The sequence below is a fragment of the Rhinopithecus bieti genome, unplaced genomic scaffold (assembly GCF_001698545.2).
Source record: "Rhinopithecus bieti isolate Rb0 unplaced genomic scaffold, ASM169854v2 scaffold_37314, whole genome shotgun sequence".
Classification (NCBI taxonomy): domain Eukaryota; kingdom Metazoa; phylum Chordata; class Mammalia; order Primates; family Cercopithecidae; genus Rhinopithecus; species Rhinopithecus bieti.
In genome coordinates this window covers 622442-643208 of record NW_016816196.1, presented here as the reverse complement: position 1 = coordinate 643208, position 20767 = coordinate 622442, and the positions used below count along the sequence as shown (strand labels likewise).

At 35.7% G+C, this 20767-nt stretch overlaps 1 protein-coding gene across 1 annotated transcript in view; it reads left to right on the top strand.

Moving 5' to 3' along the window:
- UBR3 (ubiquitin protein ligase E3 component n-recognin 3) overlaps positions 1-20767 on the top strand; it is a 285317-nt gene that overhangs the window by 225296 nt on the left and 39254 nt on the right. The window contains exon 33 of the mRNA XM_017854465.1: positions 7431-7534. Coding sequence (XP_017709954.1) covers positions 7431-7534 — 104 coding nt within the window. The remainder of the gene's footprint in view (positions 1-7430; positions 7535-20767) is intronic.

Here is a 20767-nt window from a genome sequence, read left to right as displayed (position 1 = left end):
GGATGTAGGTTTTTCATATATACTTTTTTCTATAATCCTATGAAAATTATTTTATTTCCTTTTAATTTCATTGTGCTGATAATCATTTTTTATTTTTAAAAATGGAAAAACTATTCCTATTAACTCTTCCACCCATTTCCTCTTATCCATAGAATCAACAATAGCATTAATTTTTATAATCTGGATTTAAAAGACTATCTAAAACTTTAAGAGATAGATAAGAGATAGAAACAATTATTTTTTAAAGACTTTGGATTTTTTTTTTAGAGCAATATTAGATTCACAGCAAAATTAAGAGAAAGGCACACAGATTTCCCATATACCCTCCACTGTAACAGATACATAGCCTTTCCCATTATCAATATCCACCACCAGAGTGGTACTTTTGTTACAGCTGATGAGCCTACATTGACATAATCATAATCACCCAAAGTCTGTAGTTACATTAGGGTTCATTCTTGCTGTTGAACATTCTGTAGGTTTAGGCAAATGTACAATGACATTTGGCCATCATTGTAGTGTCACACAGAGTAGTTTCACTGTCCTAAACAAACCGTCTGTGCTCTACCTATTCACCCCTCTCAGTACAACCCCTAGCAACCACTGATCTTTTTACTCTCTCCATAATTTTACCTTTTCCAGAATGTCATATAGTTGGAATCATACAATATGTAGCTTTTCACATTGGATTCTTTCATTTGGTAATATGTAGTTAAGTTTCCATAATGTCTTTTCATGGCTTGTTAGCTCATTTCTATATAATAGAAATAATCCATTGTCTGTACTACAATTAATTTATTCATTCACCTATTGAAGGACGTTTTGGTTGCTTCAAAGTTTTGGCAATTATGAGTAAAGCTGCTCTAAACATCTGTGTGCAGATTTTTGTGTATATAAGTTTTCAACTTTTTTGGGTAAATACTAAGGAACATGATTACTGGATCATATAGTAATAGCGTGTTTGGTTTTGTGAGAAACCACCAAACTGTTTTCCAAAGTATCAGTATCATTTTGCATTCCCACCAGCAATGAATGAGAGTTCTTGTTACTCCACATCTTTGTCAGCATTTGGTATTATCAAGTGTTCTAGATTTTGGCCATTCTAATAGGAATGTAGTGGTATCTCATTGTTTTAATTTGCATTTCTCTGATGACATATCGTCTGGAGCGTCTTTTCATATGCTTATTAAGCATCTGTACATCTTCTTTGGTGAGGTATCTGTTAATGCTGTGGTACCATTTTTTAATTGTTTTGTTTTCCCTATTAGTTTTAAGAGTTCTTTATATAAGTATTTTACGTATCAGTCCTTTATCAGATGTGTCTTTTGAAAATATTTTCTCCAGGACTGTGGCTTGTCTTCTCATTATCTTGACATTGTCTCTTGCCAAATAGAAGTTTTTAATTTTAATGAAGTTCAGCTTATCAGTTATTTATTTCATGAATTATGCCTTTGGTGTTATATCTAAACAGTCATTGCCATACCCAAGGTTATCTAGGTTTTCTCCTATAAGAGTTTTATTGTTTTGTGTTCTACATTTAGGTCTGTAATCCATTTTCAGTTAATTTTTGTGAAGGGTATAGGTCTTTGTCTAAATTCATTTTTTTGCACGTGAATGTCCAGTTGTTCTGGAACCATTTGTTGAAAAGACTGTGTTTTCTCCATTGTATTGCTTTTACTCCTTTGTTAAAGTCAGTTGATTGCAATTATGTGAATCTATTTCTGGGCTCTCTGTTCTGTTCCATTGATTTTATTTGTGTGCTCTTTTGCCAGTACCATATTGTCTTGATTACTGTAGCTTTGTGGTAAGTCTTGAAGTCAGGTAGTGTCAGTCATCTAATTTTGTTCTTCTTCAAAATTGTGTTAGCTATTCCAGCTCTTTTGCCTCTCCGTATACATTTTAAAATCAGTTTGTCAATATCTACAAAATAACTTGCTGGGATTTTGATTGAGATTGCATTGAATCTGTAGGTCAAGTAGCAAAGAACTGACATCTTGACAATATTGAGTCTTCCTACTCTTGAACATGGACTATCTCTCTCCATTTATGTAGTCATTTGATTCCATTTATCAGAGTTTTGTCATTTTCCTTAAGTAGATCTTTGCATATATATTGCTAGATTTATACCTAAATATTTTATTTTCGGGGAGGTGTGCTAATTTAAATGATACTGTGTGTTTATTTTCAAATTCCAATTGTTCCTTGCCAGTATATATGAAGGTGATTGACTTCTATATATTAACCTTGTGTCCTGCAGCCTTGTTATAATCACTTATCGATTCCAGGAGTTTTTTGATCAGTTTGTTCAGATTTTCTACGTAGACAACCATGTATTCTATAAACAAAGAAAGACAGTTTTATTTCTTCTCTCCCAATCTGTATAACTTCTATTTCCTTTTCTTATCTTGCTGCATTAGCTAGTACTTCCAGTATGATGTTGAAAAGAAGTAGGGAGTGGGGACATCTTTGCCTAGTTCCTGATCTTAGTGAGAACAATTATGTATTTTAAAATATTAAGCATTTTAAAAGATAGTTATCACAATGATCATATTAAACTACAGGGTTTAATGTAGTTTAATGTGGTCTTTGGTTCTCTTTTCTACAGAGGGGTGCATCAATCCATTCATTCATTCCAATTATGGGTCAGTGATGTGCTAGGAAAGATCTATTTTTCTCTCCATCCTTAGAATGGCTATTGTTATCTTAGCCAATAACTGCCAGGATTTTTTCTGATTATTATTGGGGGAAAAAATTTACCCAAAAAAAGTATTATCACTTAAACATTTTTTGGCTAATATGAGTGATTAAAAATGGGATCCTAAAGTAATGGAAATTTATTTGATTTCTAGCAAAGTTAAGTATTTTTATATTTATTAGCTATTTGTATACACTCTTTGTAAATGGTATATTTAGGACCTCTGTCCATTTTCTGTTGGCATCTTATTGTTTAAAATTATACGAATGATTCTTCATGGTTTAAAATATTAAATCTTATTTTGTCATAGTTGTTGAAGTGTTTTCCAAAATATGTTTGCCTTCTACTTTTGTAATTACGTTTCTTGACCCATTGAAGTTTTAAATTTTCATGTAGCCAGATCAGTCAGACTTTATATTTCTTATTTTTTCCTATTACTTTCATACTTAGAATGCCCATCTCTTCCAAGAGCTGATGTATACTTTTATGACTAGTATTACAATGTGTAATCCGGTCTTAGAATTTGCAATATCTACGTATATTTTCACTTTAGAGTTTTCTCATGGGATGATTTTTAAAACTGTATGAATATACTTGAAATTCATTCTCACCTGTAGTGTTAGGTGAAGATCTAAAATTTATTTGCAAATAACCAACTAGGTTTTTTTTAGTGATTTTGTATCCTAGTTATGAAATATTAAGTGTTCCTACATTATAGGCCTGATTAGGAGCTTTCTTCTTTGTTCTATTGAGCTCCAAGCCTATTTCTCTGATAATACCATGCTGGTTTATTGTTGAGGTGATTTATTATGTGTAATTATCTGGTGGAGTTAGGTTCCTCTCATTTCTTTTCCCCAAACTCTGACTCCCAGTTTTTCTTTGCTGTTCTCATTTATTCTTCAGAAGGTTTTTAGAACCTTTTCTAAGCCCTTCCCCTCACTTATAATTTTTTTTGAGACAGAGTCTTGCTCTGTTACCCAGGCTGGAATGCAGTGGCGTGATCTTGGCTCACTGCAACCTCCACCTCCCGGGTTCAAGCAATTCTTCTGACTCAGCCTCCCAAATAGCTGGGACCATAGGCGCACGCTGCCACGGCTGGCTAATTCTTGTATTTTTGGTAGAGACAGGGTTTCACCATATTGGTCAGGCTGGTCTCAAACTCCTGACCTTGGCCTCCCTAAGTGTTGGGGTCACAGGTGTGAGCCACTGCATCTGGCCTCACTTGTAATTTTGATTATAATTATTTTAAACTCATAAATTAATTTGGGAAGGTAGTTATCTTTATAATATGCAGTTTCCTCAACTAGAAATATTTCCCATTCTTTTAATTCATTTTTTGTTTTATTCTGTTGTATGCCTATTATGTTGCAGTTTTGAAACATTTGTTAATTATGCATTCTGAGTAGTATATAATTCTTGCATACGGCAGTTCGGACTGATTTTAAATAATGTTGGAAGGTCACATACAATAATAAGCAAATTAATAATAGCATAAAGGAATCCACCTCTAATTTTGAGAAAGATTGCTTGTATTGTAGAAAGCAATTGTTAGCATATAATATAAAATAAGAGTCTAGAATTCTGTTAAGCACTGTAAGTTTTTCAGTTGTATATACTACCCCTATTAAACTATATTTAATTTTTTTTGTTTGGGAATGCTTTTCTTTTCTGTACCTAAAAGCTCTGCAATTTGTTGATCTTTAAGTTATCATGCAAGAAGTTCTCAAGCCTTTCTGATTTTTGTGCAATAAAGTACATCGTTGCATAAGAGTGAAATTGGGCTAGCTTAAATGGATTCATAAACTTTCTTCTAATTTTCAGTGAGAATCTTTTAAACACCTGTTAAATTTAATGTAGCAGTTTGATAATCTAAAATTATATACCACTTATTTATTTGTTCATTCATCCATCCATTTTCCCATGAATATTTCATTTGTTTATCCAGCTAGTTTTATTAACTGTTTCAGTCCAGGCATTGGGATATAATGATAAGCAAGACATCATTCCTGTGGAAACTTCTTCCAGGCACTAAAGATATACAGGATGAATTAGAGGAACATAAAATTGGCGGATATTGAATAGTTAAAGGCAATGGCCATAGGGTTGGCAAAGAGGAAGTAGAGATAGAGTCATTAGAACTTAGTGCCAATTAAATATGGGGTGAGTAAGAGAAGATGGCTTTGGGATGTCCTCAAGTTCCTAGCTTATTTATTTATCATGTTTTTATTGGAGGACTATCATGTTTTAGGCATTGTTATGTTTCAGGCATTGTGTAAATGCGGGAGGATATAAGAAATAAGCCACATTAGTACGTAGATTATAGAGGGGAAAGTATTAGGTTGGTGCATTGCTTTTAGTAGCGGAAACAACAATTACTTTGGCACCAGCCTAATAGAATGGTTGTGACTGGGGTGGGAGTGTGCGTATAGAGAGGAAGATTATGAATTCACTTTCAGGCCTGTTGAGCTGCCTGCCTGTTAGATATACAAGTGGAAGTAATGGATATTCAGATAGAGAGTTAGAGAGAGTCATTGCTGGACATACAATCATCAGTGTATAGCTGGCAATTGAAAGCATGGGTTAGAAGGTCTTTCAAAAAGAGTCCTTAGTGAGAAAAGAAAGGGAGAATTGGAATCTTGAGGAATAACAGTATTTTTTGTTAGAGAAGATGAACCTGTGAAGAAGACTAAAGTGGAGTAATCAGAGAGACAGAAGGGAACTTGGGACAGTGTTTCACAAAAGCCAAGAAAATTTTCCAGGCAGAATGTTCAACTGTATCTAAAGTCAAGTCAAGGGTCAGTAAGATAAGGATTTAAAATGTCCACTAAATTTTGTAATTAGGAGATCATCGTTGATCATGTGAAACTACTTCTGTGGGGAAGTTGAATAATAGAAATGGTGTGACCCCTACACATTTTTTTTGTTTTTTAAACCTTGGCCTTGCAGAGAGGCTAGAGAAACATGAAAGACAACATCAGGATTCATAGCATTAATGAAGGATTACCTTTGGACAGGAAAACAAGTATACTAAGGAATATTTGTAGAAAATGGAGAAATTCCAAGAGCTGTCTTCCTCTGTCAGCTAAAAGTTTCTCAGCAGCAGGGGTTGATTTACTCACCAATGTGTTTAGTGCCTAACGTGTAGTAAGTAATCAGTAAATATTTGCTAAACAATCGAGTCCAATAAAAGAGTTGATTTTGTTCATCCCAAGTCAATAAAGTGTAGCTTCAGAATTTAGCCACTTCTGGAGCTTAAGATTTACTTTTGTTCTCTGCCATTAAAAATTAAACCTGTAGTCAAAAAATTAACCTTCTAAAGGCATTTAAAAAATTCTTTTAGAATAAGCTCTGCTTTATAGTATAGTCTGTTTTTCATAGTATTGCACATTCCTAAGGTTTGCTACTTTATCTTTTATGGTGTACTTTTTAAAATTTATTTTTTTGTAGGGACGCGGTCTCACTATGTTGCCCAGTTGGGTCTTGAACTCCTGATCTCAAGTGATCTTCCCACCTCAGCCTCCCATGCCTGTTGCGATTACAGGCATGAGACACCACATCAAGCCCTTTTATAATGTATTTTAAGTTCTGCTTTGGTTATCTCTTTTTGAAACTTTGCAAATGTTAAAGATTTTATTTGAATTTTGTTAGTTACAAAGTTGAAACATTTTATTTTATTATTAATTTTGAGACAGAGTCTCGCTTTTTTTTTTCTTTTCTTTTTTTTTTTTTTTGAGACGGAGTCTTGCTCTGTCGCCCGGGCTGGAGTGCAGTGGCCGGATCTCAGCTCACTGCAAGCTCCGCCTCCCGGGTTTACGCCATTCTCCTGCCTCAGCCTCCCGAGTAGCTGGGACTGCAGGCGCCAGCCACCTCGCCCGGCTAGCTTTTGTATTTTCAGTAGAGACGGGGTTTCACCGTGTTAGCCAGGATGGTCTCAAACTCCTGACCTCGTGATCCGCCCGTCTCGGCCTCCCAAAGTGCTGGGATTACAGGCTTGAGCCACCGCGCCCGGCCAGAGTCTCGCTTTTTCATCCAGGCTGGAGTGCGGCAGCACAATCACAGCCCATTGCAACCTTGACCTCCTCTGTTCAAGCAATCCTCCCACCTCAGCTTTCCAAGTAGGCACACATCACCAAGCCCTGCTAATTTTTTATATTTTTTATAGAGGCGGGTTTTCACCGTGTTATCAATATGGTCTCAAACTTCTGAGCTCAAGTGATCCGCCTGCCTCAGCCTCAGCCTCACAAAGTGCTGGGATTACAGGCATGAGCCACTGTGCCCGGCTGAAACATTGTAATAAGAGCAGTTAATCATACCTTTTCAACAGGAATCTATTTGGGAACTGTACCTATCTTTTTTTAATGATGTGAAAACTTCCTTATTCGTTTGTGATAAGTATCCTATAAGCCACTCCATTTGTAGTGAAACTAATTCTTTCATTCTGTATTTAATGCTATAATGTCTGTGATCTGAAATCAGAAAGACTCATAATCAAATTAATGTACCCTAGTTGTTTATTTCGATAACACATTTTCTATGCATTTTCTTTATATTAGAGTCAAGAGAATATGAGTCTAAAATAATGTTTTGCAAAATATGAGTCCTAAGGTTTTTTTTTTTAGATTTCTTCTTTGTTGATTACAGTTTTTATTTCTGTTCCATAGATATATATGTGACATATAAAATAAATTAGAGAAGATATACAATACTATCTAAAGTGACTACGTTTTTCTTTTAGGCTGGGATATGAAGAACAACAGCCTGAGGTTCCAATTCTTTATCATGATGTAACATCCCTTTTGCTCATCCAAATCTTAATGATGCCCCAACCCTTACGCAAAGGTATGTCTTTATAATTCAGATTCTTTGATTATATACTGTATATTTTGAATATTCTAGAGAGTATAGAGACAAATAGGCTAGGTGTGGTGGCTCACGCTTGTAACCCCAGCACTTTGGGAGACTGAGGTGGGTGGATTGTTTGAGCCCAGGAGCTGGAGACCAGCCTGAGCTATTAATATAGTGAGATGCTGTCCAGAAAGAGAAAGATAAGTAAATATAGCAGTAAGTCTGATGGATATTTTTTGTGGTAATAACAGTTATTGTTTTTTCTGTTATTAGCAAATAGTAATCATATCTAAAAAAATGACAATGAAAAAGTGTTTTTTAAAATTCTTGTGGGTCTGTTCTTTTCAGCTTTTTAGTCACTAAGAGGTAACGATATGGGGAAAACACTCTGAAAATGGTTTAAAAAATTGAAGTGATGATACAAATGAAAATTTGAAAAATAGAGCAAACTCTCAGCCTTAGTGCCTTTATCTGTATGCGTACATATTTTGATATAGTAGTAATTGTAGAGTTATTAAAATATAGTCTCATCATTTTAGTGTTAATATCATAACATTATTATATTAACAGCATCAGTATTATATTAGCAACATTTTAATTATTGCTCCTTGGTCTTTGTAGCTTTCACTTGAAAACAACATTTTAAATAGTCTATCAGATAATTAACATCTTGTATATTAGAAAACAAGTTTTTATCAGTAGAATGAACATCTATGGGTGTATAAAGTTCTTGTTCCTGGGGAAGACATTGTTTATACAAACTCCAGCTTGATCTTTGATAAATCTTTTTACCTAAGAGTGTGAAATAATCATTTAAAAATATATAGGCAAATTATGGTATTTCATGCAAATTATGACATTCTGTAAAAGTAAAACAATATCATTAATAAGCATAATATACTAGTGCTGTGAGCTTCAATTAATATTTTTAATCATGAAATTCACATAAAATAAAACTTACTATTTAAACAATTTAAAGTGTACAACTGAAGTGCCATTTAGTACTGTCATAGTATTGTGTGATCATCACCATTAGTTAGTTCCAGAACATTTTCATCAGCCCCAAAGGAAACTCTATGCCTGTTAAGCAGTCACTTTCTTGTTTTCTCCTTCTCCCAACCCCTGGAAACCACTAATCTGATTTCCTGTCTTCATGGATTTGCCTATACAGGATATTTCATATTAATGAAATTATACGTAACGTTGCATTTTGTGTCTGGCTTCTTTCACTTAGCGTGTTTACAAGGTTTATCCATGTTGTAGCATGCATTATTACTTCATTTATCTCGATGGCTTGGTAATATTCCATTGTATGGATATACAACATTGTTTATCCATTTGTCAGTTGACGGATTATTACCAACACAACTGATGGATCAGTTGGGTTATTACCGCCTTTTGGCTATTGTGAATAGTGCTGCCATGAACATTGATATCTTAGAAGTTTTTGTTTGAGGCCAGGTGTGATGGATCACTTGAGGCCAGGAGCTCATGACCAGCCTGGCTAATATGGTGAAACCCCTTCTCTACTAAAAATACAAAAATTAGCCTGGCATAGTGGCACACACCTGTAATCCCAGCTACTCAGGAGGCTGAGGCACAAGAACCACTTGAGCCCGGGAGGTGGAGGTTACAGTGAGCTGAGATCACGACACTGCACTGTAGCCTGGGTGACAGAATGAGACTCTGTCTCAAAAAAAAAAAAAGTTTTTGAACACTTTTTTTTCTTTTGGGGGGGATGTATAGCTAGAAGTGGAATTGCTGGATCATATGGTAATTCTGTTTAACTTCTTGAGGTAATTATATATTTAACTGCAAAACTTCAGATACTTTCGAATGTTACTTTTTTGGGGGGTTAGGCTGTGTCTTCTAATATAATCGTTTGTGTTTATAGAGCTTAAAAACCTGTTAAATAGTCTCATTAAAATTAATCTCCTTGTAAAATTAGTTTCAAATTCTTTAGGCTTTTTGTGTCACTTTGGTTAGTTTTTCTTATTCTAGGGAAACAGTTGCCTTGGATCATGCTGGTTTACTCCTGATTGTGCTCTTCTAATTATATTAGTAGTATTACATTTTGAAATATTTGAAAAATTACTTTATGTCTTCAAAATATTTAAATATGTTATTTAAATATACCTTTTACTTATAAGCTTAGTTATTACATAAACCTGAAAAGGTAAAAGGGAAGGAAACTTGACATAGAGAAGATTGTCTCTATGTCAGTATTTAATCTAAAGAGAAAAATATTTTAGTTAAGAGTAAAGGACCTGTTGTGTCAGTGTCTGAGAGCTGTAGCTGGTGCATCATCTTCCTTGTCAGAAGTCATTGTTGGCACTGGCTTTCAACAGAAGACGAAGTTCATGCTGAAAGAGGATGCAATACCTGCAATTAACCAAACCTACTGAATTTAATTCAGTAGAAACAGAGTCTAAAAACTATGTTCTAAAATGAGTCAAGAAAATTGATCTCCTTAGTAATGGTTAATAGAATAAATTCAGGAAATCATCAAAGTAAAAATGTATAATATTGTTAATAATCATGCCTTAAAGTAATATCATTAAAGAAAGTTTCTTGGTGGACAAATTTAATAAGCAAATTTAATAAATTCATTGCTTGATTCAGTTCAAGAAATACTTAATAGGTACCTACTGTTTACCAGGTTGCTATGCTTCTTTGCCAAGTGCTGGACACACAAAGATGACTAAAACATGGACTTTGCCCTTGGGGAACCAGATAGCTAGGTATTTAGCAGTCATTAAATTTACCTGTAGTTAGAATTGCTTTTAAAACTTGTGCTTTATATTATTTCTTAAAATTTTACAATAATTCAAGATTGGATTATCTTGAGATTGGATTATACCACCGTCAAAACACATTGTATAATATTTTGCTAGCTGTCATTGTGGTGATGAATTCCTCTTAGAATTTAGGGTCAGACAAAAAAATGCCATTCCTTGTTAATTTTTTTAGTCTTTCACAGTTTGAGAACTGGATAGAGGCCTTTAATTGCTAGGAAGTTCAGAGCTTAATTATATTTTCCACAGACAGGTTTTTTTTGAGGGGAGGTGGAGAATTGGGGAAATAGAGTTATTAATATAAATTTTTCTTTTCCATTCCCTTTTGATGTAAGAGTTAATAGTAGTCTTTATTGTGATAGTGTTTTTATTATAAACTATTTTTATTGTAAGAATGTGTATTTGTGTAACTGTTTAATTTATTGGTTGTTATTAGAAAAGCAGAGGAAGGAAAATTTTACTGTATAGACTTATTAGAATGTTAAATGCTTCCCATGGTTTTATCTGAAAAATAGATGGATGCAGAAACCTACCTATATACCTCTTAAATTTTTTAATGCTTAGCGTTGTTTCCGGGTTAAAAGACCTTTTTTTTGCCAATTATCTCATCAGAAGCTCAAATTAAATATATTAAAGACAAGTTTTTTTCTTTGATCTCTTATGTCCTTGTATCTTATGTTTCATAATACTCATCACATCACTGTTCTCTAAAGAATAAACTCGGAAGTAACTTCTGACATCACTGTTTTCAGGTATTCATATTTAGTTCTTTATGTACAAGGGGAAAGAAGATTTATAACTTAGGATCAGATTTGGCTATATAATATAGAGAAGAAACCAAATTAACACAGTAGCTTAAATAACATACTGCTTGTTTTTCTTTCATGTAGAAAGAAGTATGAAAGTAGGCAGGCCAGACGCTTCTGCTTCACAGCACCAGATTCTTTATGGTATGGCTCTCATCTCCCTGTGCCAAGGTAGCTGCTAAGAGTTCCAGCCATCACAGTCTAGTTTAAGGCAGCAGGATGAGAGTTAAGAGAGGGAACTTCACCATTTTTAAGAAGCCCTCTTAGACGATTCACACAAAATTTACAATTACTATCTCCAGGCTAAAATTCTTTCTTATTTTTGAGCCTCCAAGGTTTAAGACATAAAATCATCATCCTTTATAGGGAGTGTATTAGTTCATTTTCATGCTGATAATAAAGACATACCCGAGACTGGGCAATTTACAAAAGAAAGAGGTTTAATGGACTCACAGTTCCATATGACTGGGAGGTCTCACAATCATGGCAGAAGGCAAAAGGTACGTCTTACATGGTGGCAACAAGAGAAGAGAATGATAGCCAAGTGAAAGGGGTTTCCCCGCATGAAACCATCAGATCTCATGAGACTCATTCACTACCACGAGAACAGTATGGGGGAACCACCCCCATGATTCAGTTATCTCCCACTGGATCCCTCCCACAACACGAGGGAATTATGGGAGTTACGATTCAAGATGAGATTTGGGTGGGGAGACAACGAAACCGTATCAGGGAGGGTCAGTTACCCAGGTTCGGATCATGTTGCTGTTCTTGAGGAGCTTCACAAATCTGTTCTTAACCATGCTTTATAGAATACAGACTCCAAGATTCTATAGAGCATCTGGGACCAGTGATTATAGAATATCCCTGCTTCCAAGATCCCATAACCAGGGCTCACAGAAGAGAGCTTGAATGCTGCTTATTATCTTTCATTGACTTGAAGAAAGAATCTCACTTTTGCTTTGTTATAAACCAAGGGCTTAAAAAACTATTTATTTACAAGCATACATAACAGTAAAGAGCAGAGTTTCATGAACTCCCATATCAACTCATGACCAGTCTTGTTTTATTTATACCCTGACGTATTCCCTCCTCCCTCCCACCTGTGGTTATTCTGAAGCAAATTCCAGACTGCGTATCATTTTATCTATGTAGTCTTCAGTATGTATCTCTAAAAGATAAGGATTCTTAAAATAATGAAAAAAAATTGGGAACACAAATAAAAATGAACTGTTATGCCTAAATATCAGTAAATATCCCATCAGTGTTCAAATTTCCATAGTTGCTCCTTGTAAATGGTTTTTTTTTTTTTTTTTTTTTTTTGAGACAGTCTCTCTCTGTCGCCTAGGCTGGAGTGCAGTGGCACTATCTTAGCTCACTGCAACCTGTGCCTCCTGGGTTCAAGCAATTCTCCTGCCTCAGCCTCCAGAGTAGCTGGGATTACAGGCACCCACCACCACACCTGGCTAAGTTTTGTATTTTTAGTAGAGACAGGGTTTCACCATGTTGGCCAGACTGGTCTCAATCTCCTGACCTTGTGATCCACCTGCCTCAGCCTCCTAAAGTGCTGAGACTACAGGCATGAGCCACTGTGCCAGGCCTGTAAATGATTTTTTTATATTTGGTTTATTTGACTTAGGATCCAAAAAAGATCCATAAATTGGATTTGGTTTTTTTAGTTCTTCTTTTAAATCTGTGGGTTGCCTCCTTCTCCTACCTCCTTGCATTTTATTTGTTGAAGAATCTGGGTCTTTTTTCCTTCAGAACTTCCCATAGTCTCTATTTTGCTAATTGTACCCCCAATAATATCATTTGATAACATGATCTTCTGTCCCTGTGTGTGTGTCCTACAAACTGGCAGATAGATTTAGATGGAATCAGTTTCTTATTTCTTTTTGCAAAAATACTGCATGGATAATGTCTAATACTTTTGTCAGGAGATATAATTTCCAGTTGTTTCTCTTTATGTGACAGTAGAAGCTATTGATTATTCTCTAGATTTATTCCTTAATTATTTCATTTGTTAAGTGGAATTCATAAAATAAAAGTTTTCCTATTTATTTTCCTATTTGTTTATACATTGGTAAAGTTGATATAGGAAAGGCAGGTTAAATGCTTGATTTTTTTTACCAGTTTTCAGAAAAATGACTTTTTTTGTGTGTGTGTTCTCCAAAGGTGATTTCTTTTTTTCCAGTATTATGAATTCTTGGATTTTAATATATTTAGCGTCCTTCAGTTCTGTAGTAAAATAATAACTGTTTAAACACCTCAGGTTGGCTTGTATCCTATTGATATAACCCCAACAGTCTTTGATAGCTTCTTCAAACCAAAGCTTTATTTTTTTTCTATTTTAGGGGGGCACAGGGTCTTGTTCTATTGCCCAGGCTGGAGTATAGTGGTGCGGTCATAACTCACTGCAGCCTTGACCTCCTGGGCTCAAGCAATCCTCCTGCCTCAGAGTCCCTGTGTAGTTGGGACCACAGGTGCACACCACCACATTTGGCTAATTTTATTTTTTGTAGCGATGGTGGGCTCTCACTCTGTTGCCCAGGCTGGTCTCGAACTCTGGGCTCAAGGAATCCACCTGCTTTGGCCTCCCAAAGTGCTGGAATTACAGGCATGAGCCACTGTGCTGGCCTAAGACCAAGGCTTTTTAGTATGTGGTTCCAAAGTTCATTAATAGGCTTCAAGAAATCCATCAATCTCCTAAAATGGTAACGAAAAAAATTGTACATATATGTGCATTTTTTTTCTGAGTAGTTTCACAGCTCTTACCAGATTTTCAAAAGGATTTTGACCCCTGAAATTTAATTACTTATATATTATCCTGGAGACTCCTGGCCATAGACAAATATATTTTGTAGGATCAGCAGATTACAGTGGGATGAGAAATGAGAAGTAAGTGAGAGAATTGAGACAGTGAAGAGAGAGATCTTCCAAGAGAGAATGGAGGAGAACAGAAGCCATACATGATGTACAGCAGTCCCCCCTTACCCGTGGTTGCACTTTCTGTGGTTTTTGTTACCAGTGGTCAACTTTGGTCCAAAAAGAGTAAATGGAAAATTCCAGAAATAAACAATTTATATATTTTAAGTTGCATGCCATTCTGAGTAGTACACTGAAATCTTGTGCTGTCTTGTCCCTTTCTTCCTGGGAAGTGATATCCACACTGTAGATGCTACCCGCCCATTAGTCATTTAGTATCCATCTGGGCTATCAGAACAACTGTCGTGGTATCACAGTGCTTGTGTTCAAGTAACTCTTATTTTACTTAATAATGGCCCCAAAGCAGAAGACTAGTGATGGTGGTGAGAAATAAAAATAAAATCTTAAGCTCCCTAACTGAACAGATGTGATTAAAGAATGATCTTTTGTTTCTTGTTTTCTAGAGCTGGTTTCTGCTTACTCCTTAGAAAATAATTCAGGTTAAAGATTGATAAGGGAGGGGCACACTGAGGTGTGAACAACATTCTTTAGGATCATCGTATCATTCTTTAATCACATTTAGCTAATCATCTGGGGTTGCAACTGAACTCCCCTCTCCCTCTTTGCAGTTTCACAATACATCCCTTCACCAAAGCTGACCAGCATCTCTAGACTAGTTTTGGCCAACTCATGGAGGAAGTTCAGTGAGGGTTTTTGTGTCTTCTACTCTACCTTCTAATGTCAGAGGGCTGAAACCTCTACCCTGGCATCATGCTGTTGCCATTTTTTGAACACGCAACCCATGAAGAGGCATGAAGCTGAATTGTGCATGTTTCTCCTTTCATAAATACTCATGACTTTTCCTACAGCTTACTGAATATGAACACCAGGCCACCCTGTTAAGCATAAATTCCTGACCTCCCTCAAAGGACTTGCTCTTGGCTTATGCTACAGGCTGTGATTCCCAGCTTGCTGATGGCTAGCCTACAGGATGCAAACTTTTTGAGAGATAAAGCCCTCCTTTCCAAATTTGTAAACCTTGTGATTCTTCAGTTGACACTGGCAATTTGGATACGCCAAAGAGAAACTAAATTTCTTTAAGTGAAAAGGTGAAAATTCCTGACTTAATAAGGAAAGGAAAAAAATTGTATGCTGAGGTTACTAAGGTCTTTGGTACGAATGAATCTTCTATCCATGAAATTATGAAGAAGGAAAAAAAATTGTGCTAGTTTCACAATCACACCTTAAACAGCAAAAGTTATGGCCATAGTACAGTAAATAATTTTGAGAGATCACATTTTCATAATTTTTATTATAATAATTGTTCTATTTTATTATTGTTAATGTCTTATTGTGTCTAATTTATAAATTAAACTTTATCACAGGTGCATCTGTACAGCTGACCCTTGAACAACACAGAGGCTAAGGGTGCGGTCCCCCTTTACTTCTTCACTTCCTACCCTGCTCCACCATGCAGTTGAATCCACTGCACGTATTTTTTGACTTCCCAAAAACTTAACTACTAATAGCCTATTGTTGACCAGAAGCCTTACCAATAACACGGTCAATTAACACATAATTTGTATGTTATATATATTATGTACTTTATTCTCACAATAAGGCTAGAGAAAACATTATTAAGAAAATCATAAGAAAGAGAAAATATATTTACTATTCATTAAATGGAAGTGGATCATCATAAAAGTATTCATCCTTGTCATCTTCATGTTGAATAGGCTGAGGAAGAGGAAGGGTTGGTCTTGCTGTCTCAGGGGTGGCAGAAGTGGAAGAAAATCCTTGTATGAGTAGACCTGCATGGTTCAAACCCATCTTGTTACATAGTACTGCAGATGTAGGGTTCAGAACTATCTGCAGTTTCAGACATCCCTGGGGTCTTGGAGTGTATCTTCTGAGGATAAGGGGGTGATTACTATTTCAAAGGGGTTATTTTTTTGTTTTTAAGATAGGAGAATTGTGAGCATCTTTAAGTGTTTGCCATTTCTCCATTCTTAATAACTCATGATGGTCCTTTACCTTATGTTGCCCTTTCCTAGAAGCCTTTCTGTTGGATATCCTTCTTCTCATTGCCATAATAACTTCTCTGTGATTCTGTTTTGATACTTGTCTGACTTGCCTGATTTTCTTTACTGTCTCCCTCTCCAGACTGTCAGTTCTTCCAAGACTAGCAGCACCATCTTATGTATATCCCCAATGCCCACTTGGTACATCATATGTTCAGTAAATGCTTTGGGGATGCAGTGGATGTGTTAAAAATACAATAGTCTTATTTTATGGCAAATTGCTTATTTTCCACTTTAAAATTCAAGAAAGCTATTACTTTCATTTGAATCTTTAACACTTACATTGTGATCACTTCTGTATAATGTTTTTTGAGAATGTTGGCAGTTTACTGGACCCCAAATTCAATTGCCTGAAGTATACCCAAAGGACCAGCATTTACTGCCCTATTAGTTGTTAGACGGACTTGGTATCTTCTCTTGGTTCTATGTTGACTAAGGCAAATGAAGTCTTATTAAACTGTGTGGATTCTTCACTCATTAAAGAGAAAATAGACTTGAGTTTATCACACAGAAAATACATCACAAATTGATTTTCTTGTAGACTAGACTTTTTGGAGAGGGTCAGAGCACATGTAGTTAGTAACTCCAAATCATAAAAGGTTAAGACTAAGAAGATTTGATGTCTGCATGTGGTATATGCAAAGTACTTTATTAAAGTAGTGGAATAGTATATATTTTTATAAAAAATTATCATGGTGATAGGAACAGAATAAAATGTCTGATACCTTCTTCAGATCATGTCCTGTTTACTTGTGTGCCCCTCCCCTAGGGATTTTGTTATTTTAGATACACTCTACCTTGTCTTAAAAGAAACTACAGATAGTTTGCTTTTAAGGCATTTCAAGTAAGTATCGATCTTCCTTTGTTCATCCTCAGGTATGTTGATAGTGTTTTTTTGTTGTTACTGTAATTTTTAAACACATTGACTTAGATTAGATGTCCAGTCCTTTTTTCTTCTTTTTAAATATTGATAATTGTATTTGAAGGACTTTGTTTTCTGTTTTAATGTTGGTAGTTAGCAGTCTGTTGACCTAATATAAACTTCATGTGAGAGATTCCTTGTTTCTTCTTGGTCCCTGAAAGATGTTGGTATTACACATGGCAAGCATTCAATAAATAAATATTTGTTAAATGAACAAGTGAATGTGAGAACTTAGGCTTTGACTTTAAATTGCCAGTTAACAATCATCCATTGGTATCCATGGGATATTGGTTCCATGAGCCCCTGCCAATACCAAAATCCACAGATGCTCAAATCCCTTACATAAAATGGTATAATATTTGTATATAACCTACACATATCTTCTCATATACTTTAAATCATCTCTAGATTACTTAGTACGATATAAATGTTAAATAGTTGCTATACTGTATTTTTTAGAGCATAATGAGAAGGCCAAAATTCTGTACATGTTCAGTACAGACACAACCATCTATCTTTTTTTCCCAAATACTTTTGATCCATGACGGGTTGAATCCATGGAAGAGGAAACCACAGGTACAAGAAGCTGACTGTATATTTTTAAATGATGATAATCAAGACAGACAAATGGACTAAACTAGAAATTAGTACTTTTCTACGATGAAAGGCTAAAACTAGTTGCTATCATTTCTTTTAGTACATTACTTCTATTTTATTTATTTATTTATTTATTTATTTAATTAATTTATTTATTTATTGAGACAGAATTTCGCTCTTGTTGCCCAGGCTAGAGTGCAATGGCACCATTATTGGCTCACTGCAAACTCCACCTCATGGGTTCAAGCGATTTTCCTGCCTCAGCCTTCCAAGTAGCTGGGATTACAGGCACCCGCCAACACGCCCAACTAAGTTTTTGTATTTTTAGTTGAGACGAGGTTTCACCATGTTAGCCAGGCTGGTCTCAAACTCCTGACCTCAGGTGATTCACCCACCTCGGCCCCCAAAGTGCTGGGATTACAGGTGTGAGCCACCACCGCGCCTGGCCACATCACTTCTTTTTAGTAAAAGAAAAAATATATGTATGTATAATTTAAGAAGAAGCTGTATGTGAGTGGTGTTTCTACACTATATAAATGACTTTCTGGTTAGGATGTTTTTGTTTGTGTGCTTAATAGACAAATTCTGTAATGTCTGTCACTTATTAAAATATTTAATTAATGATGGAATACTTTTCTTGACTTCGATGGCACCATCCTTTCCTGGTTCTTCTACTTACTCATTTTCAGGCTCTTTTTAAATTAATTGTTCTTTATTTCCTGTCCCCTTCCTTCATGATTTTATCTTCTTTCCCATAGGTTTAACTATACCTATTATCTGATGATTCAAATCTCTAGCTTTAGACTACAACTCCCCAGTGAGTTCCAGACTTGAATTTTTAGACATGCCTCAAACTCAGGATATATAATGTTAATTTTCTACCTATCCAAGCCTGCTCTCATCCTCTGTTTTACATTTTAGTCAATGCTGCTACCATCTATGAGATACCACCATCACCCTCTACCTCCAAAGGTCTACCAACTCCTATAATTTCTGTCATCTAAATATTTATCTAATATGGCTCATTCTGATTGTTGACTCATTGTTCCTCCTTAGTTCTGGGCATCCCGAAACTGTATGGAGGTTCCTCAAAAAACTAAAATAGAACTACTGTATGATCCAGTAGTCCCACTTCTGGGTATACATCCTAAGGAAGTAAAATCAGTATCTCAAAGAGACATCTGCACTCCACTCCCATGTTCACTGTGGCTTTAATCACAATAGCCGAGATATGGAAACCACCTAAGTGTCTGTCAGTGGATGAATAAAGATAATGTAGCATATAAGTACACTGGGACATTATTTAGCCTTAAAAAAAGAAGGAAATCTTGCCATTTGTGACAGCATGGATGAACCCATAGGACATTATGCTAAATGAAATAAGCCACAAAGAGAGAAATACTGCATGATCTCACTTATATGTGGAATCTAAACAAGTCAAAATAGAGTAGGAGGGTGGTTCACATGGGACAGGGAGGTGGGGAAAATGGGCAGATGTTGGTCAAAGGGTGTGCACTTTCAGTTATAAGATGAGTAAGTTCTGGAGATCTAATATTCAACATGATGATGAGAGCTGTAATATTCTCCTGTATACTTAAAATGTACTAAGCAAAGAGATCTTAAGTATTCTAAGCACACACACATACACACAGACACATGTAACTATATGGGATGATGAATATGTTAGTTAACTTTGATTCTGGCCATCATTTCACAATGTATACTTATATCAAAACTACATTGTCTACCTTCAATAATATAATTTTTGTCCATTATACCTCAGTAAAGCTGGAGGAAAAATAAAAGTTCATTCTGGCTAGAATAAGGAAAGTAGATTGCAGGGGCCTGAGAGGTGATAAAGATAAACTACTGTACTGAAACAAATTAACATAGAAGGCCTGACTGCTGTCCTTTGAAAGGCCTGTTTGCAACGTTAGGCCTTGACTAGCATCTGGGAACTTGATTTCAGGAGGGGCCCCACCATTCCCAGAATTGATAAAAGTGTCACACTGTGCCTAAACTGTTTGTACAAAGAATATGGTTTATGCTGAACACACCTGCTTTCCTCTTGAGAGTCTGGAATTTTGTTATGTACCAGGAAGAGATTACCTGCATAACCCCAGTAAAAACCTTGGGCACTGAGTCGCTAATGAGATCCCCTGGTATCCATTTCCTACATGCCATCACAGCTTGTTGTTGCTGGGGAAGTTTAGCACATCCTGTGTGGTTCTACTGGGAGAAGACTCTGGAAGTTTCCTCTGGACTTCACCCAATATGCCTTTTCCCTTTGCTGATTTTAACTTTTATCCTTTTGCAGTCATAAGTCATAACAGCTATGAGTATGACTCTGTATGCAGTCTTGTAAGTCCTCCTAGTGAATCATCAAACTTGGCAGTGGTCTTGGGGACCCCCAACACAGCCACTTTAGCTGGGATTGTAGGTCTAGGCAAGAAAGGTTGGAAGTCTAGTCCAGGGTGTTGAAACTGACTTGAGAAATATTTAAAAAGTAGAATTAACAGGACTTGGTGATTATTTTAATGGGGAAATTGTCAAGAATATCTGCAAATATTTGACTCCAGCAACTGATTAAATGGTAGTATCCATTTACTAGGGGAGGAGTAAAATAGAAGGAACACTGAACCTGAAGAAAAGTGATCTATATGGATTCAAGTTCAGACCTGGGTGCTTATTAGCTTTGATATAACAAGCACATCTTTCTGAAGCTCAGTTATCCAGTTGAGACTGTTTTGAGGATTGAATGAGACACTTGAAGAAAATTGCTAAGTTATTAGGTAAATATAAATGTTAATTATCAATATTAAAGCTTCCATTTATTAAGTACCTAATATGTGCCAGAAGCTACCAGGTACTTTACATATTGTTACCACTATTTCATATTGCTGTTTTTTGTTTTTATTTTTATCTTTATTTGAGACAGGCTGTCACTCCATCGCCCAGGCTGGAGTTAAGTGGAGTGATCTTGGATTACTATAGCCTTCACCTTCTGAGCTCAAGTGATCCTTCTGCCTCCGCCTCCTGAGTAGCTAGGATGACAGGTGCTTGTCACCACACCCAGCTTTTTTTTTTTTTTTTTTTTTTTT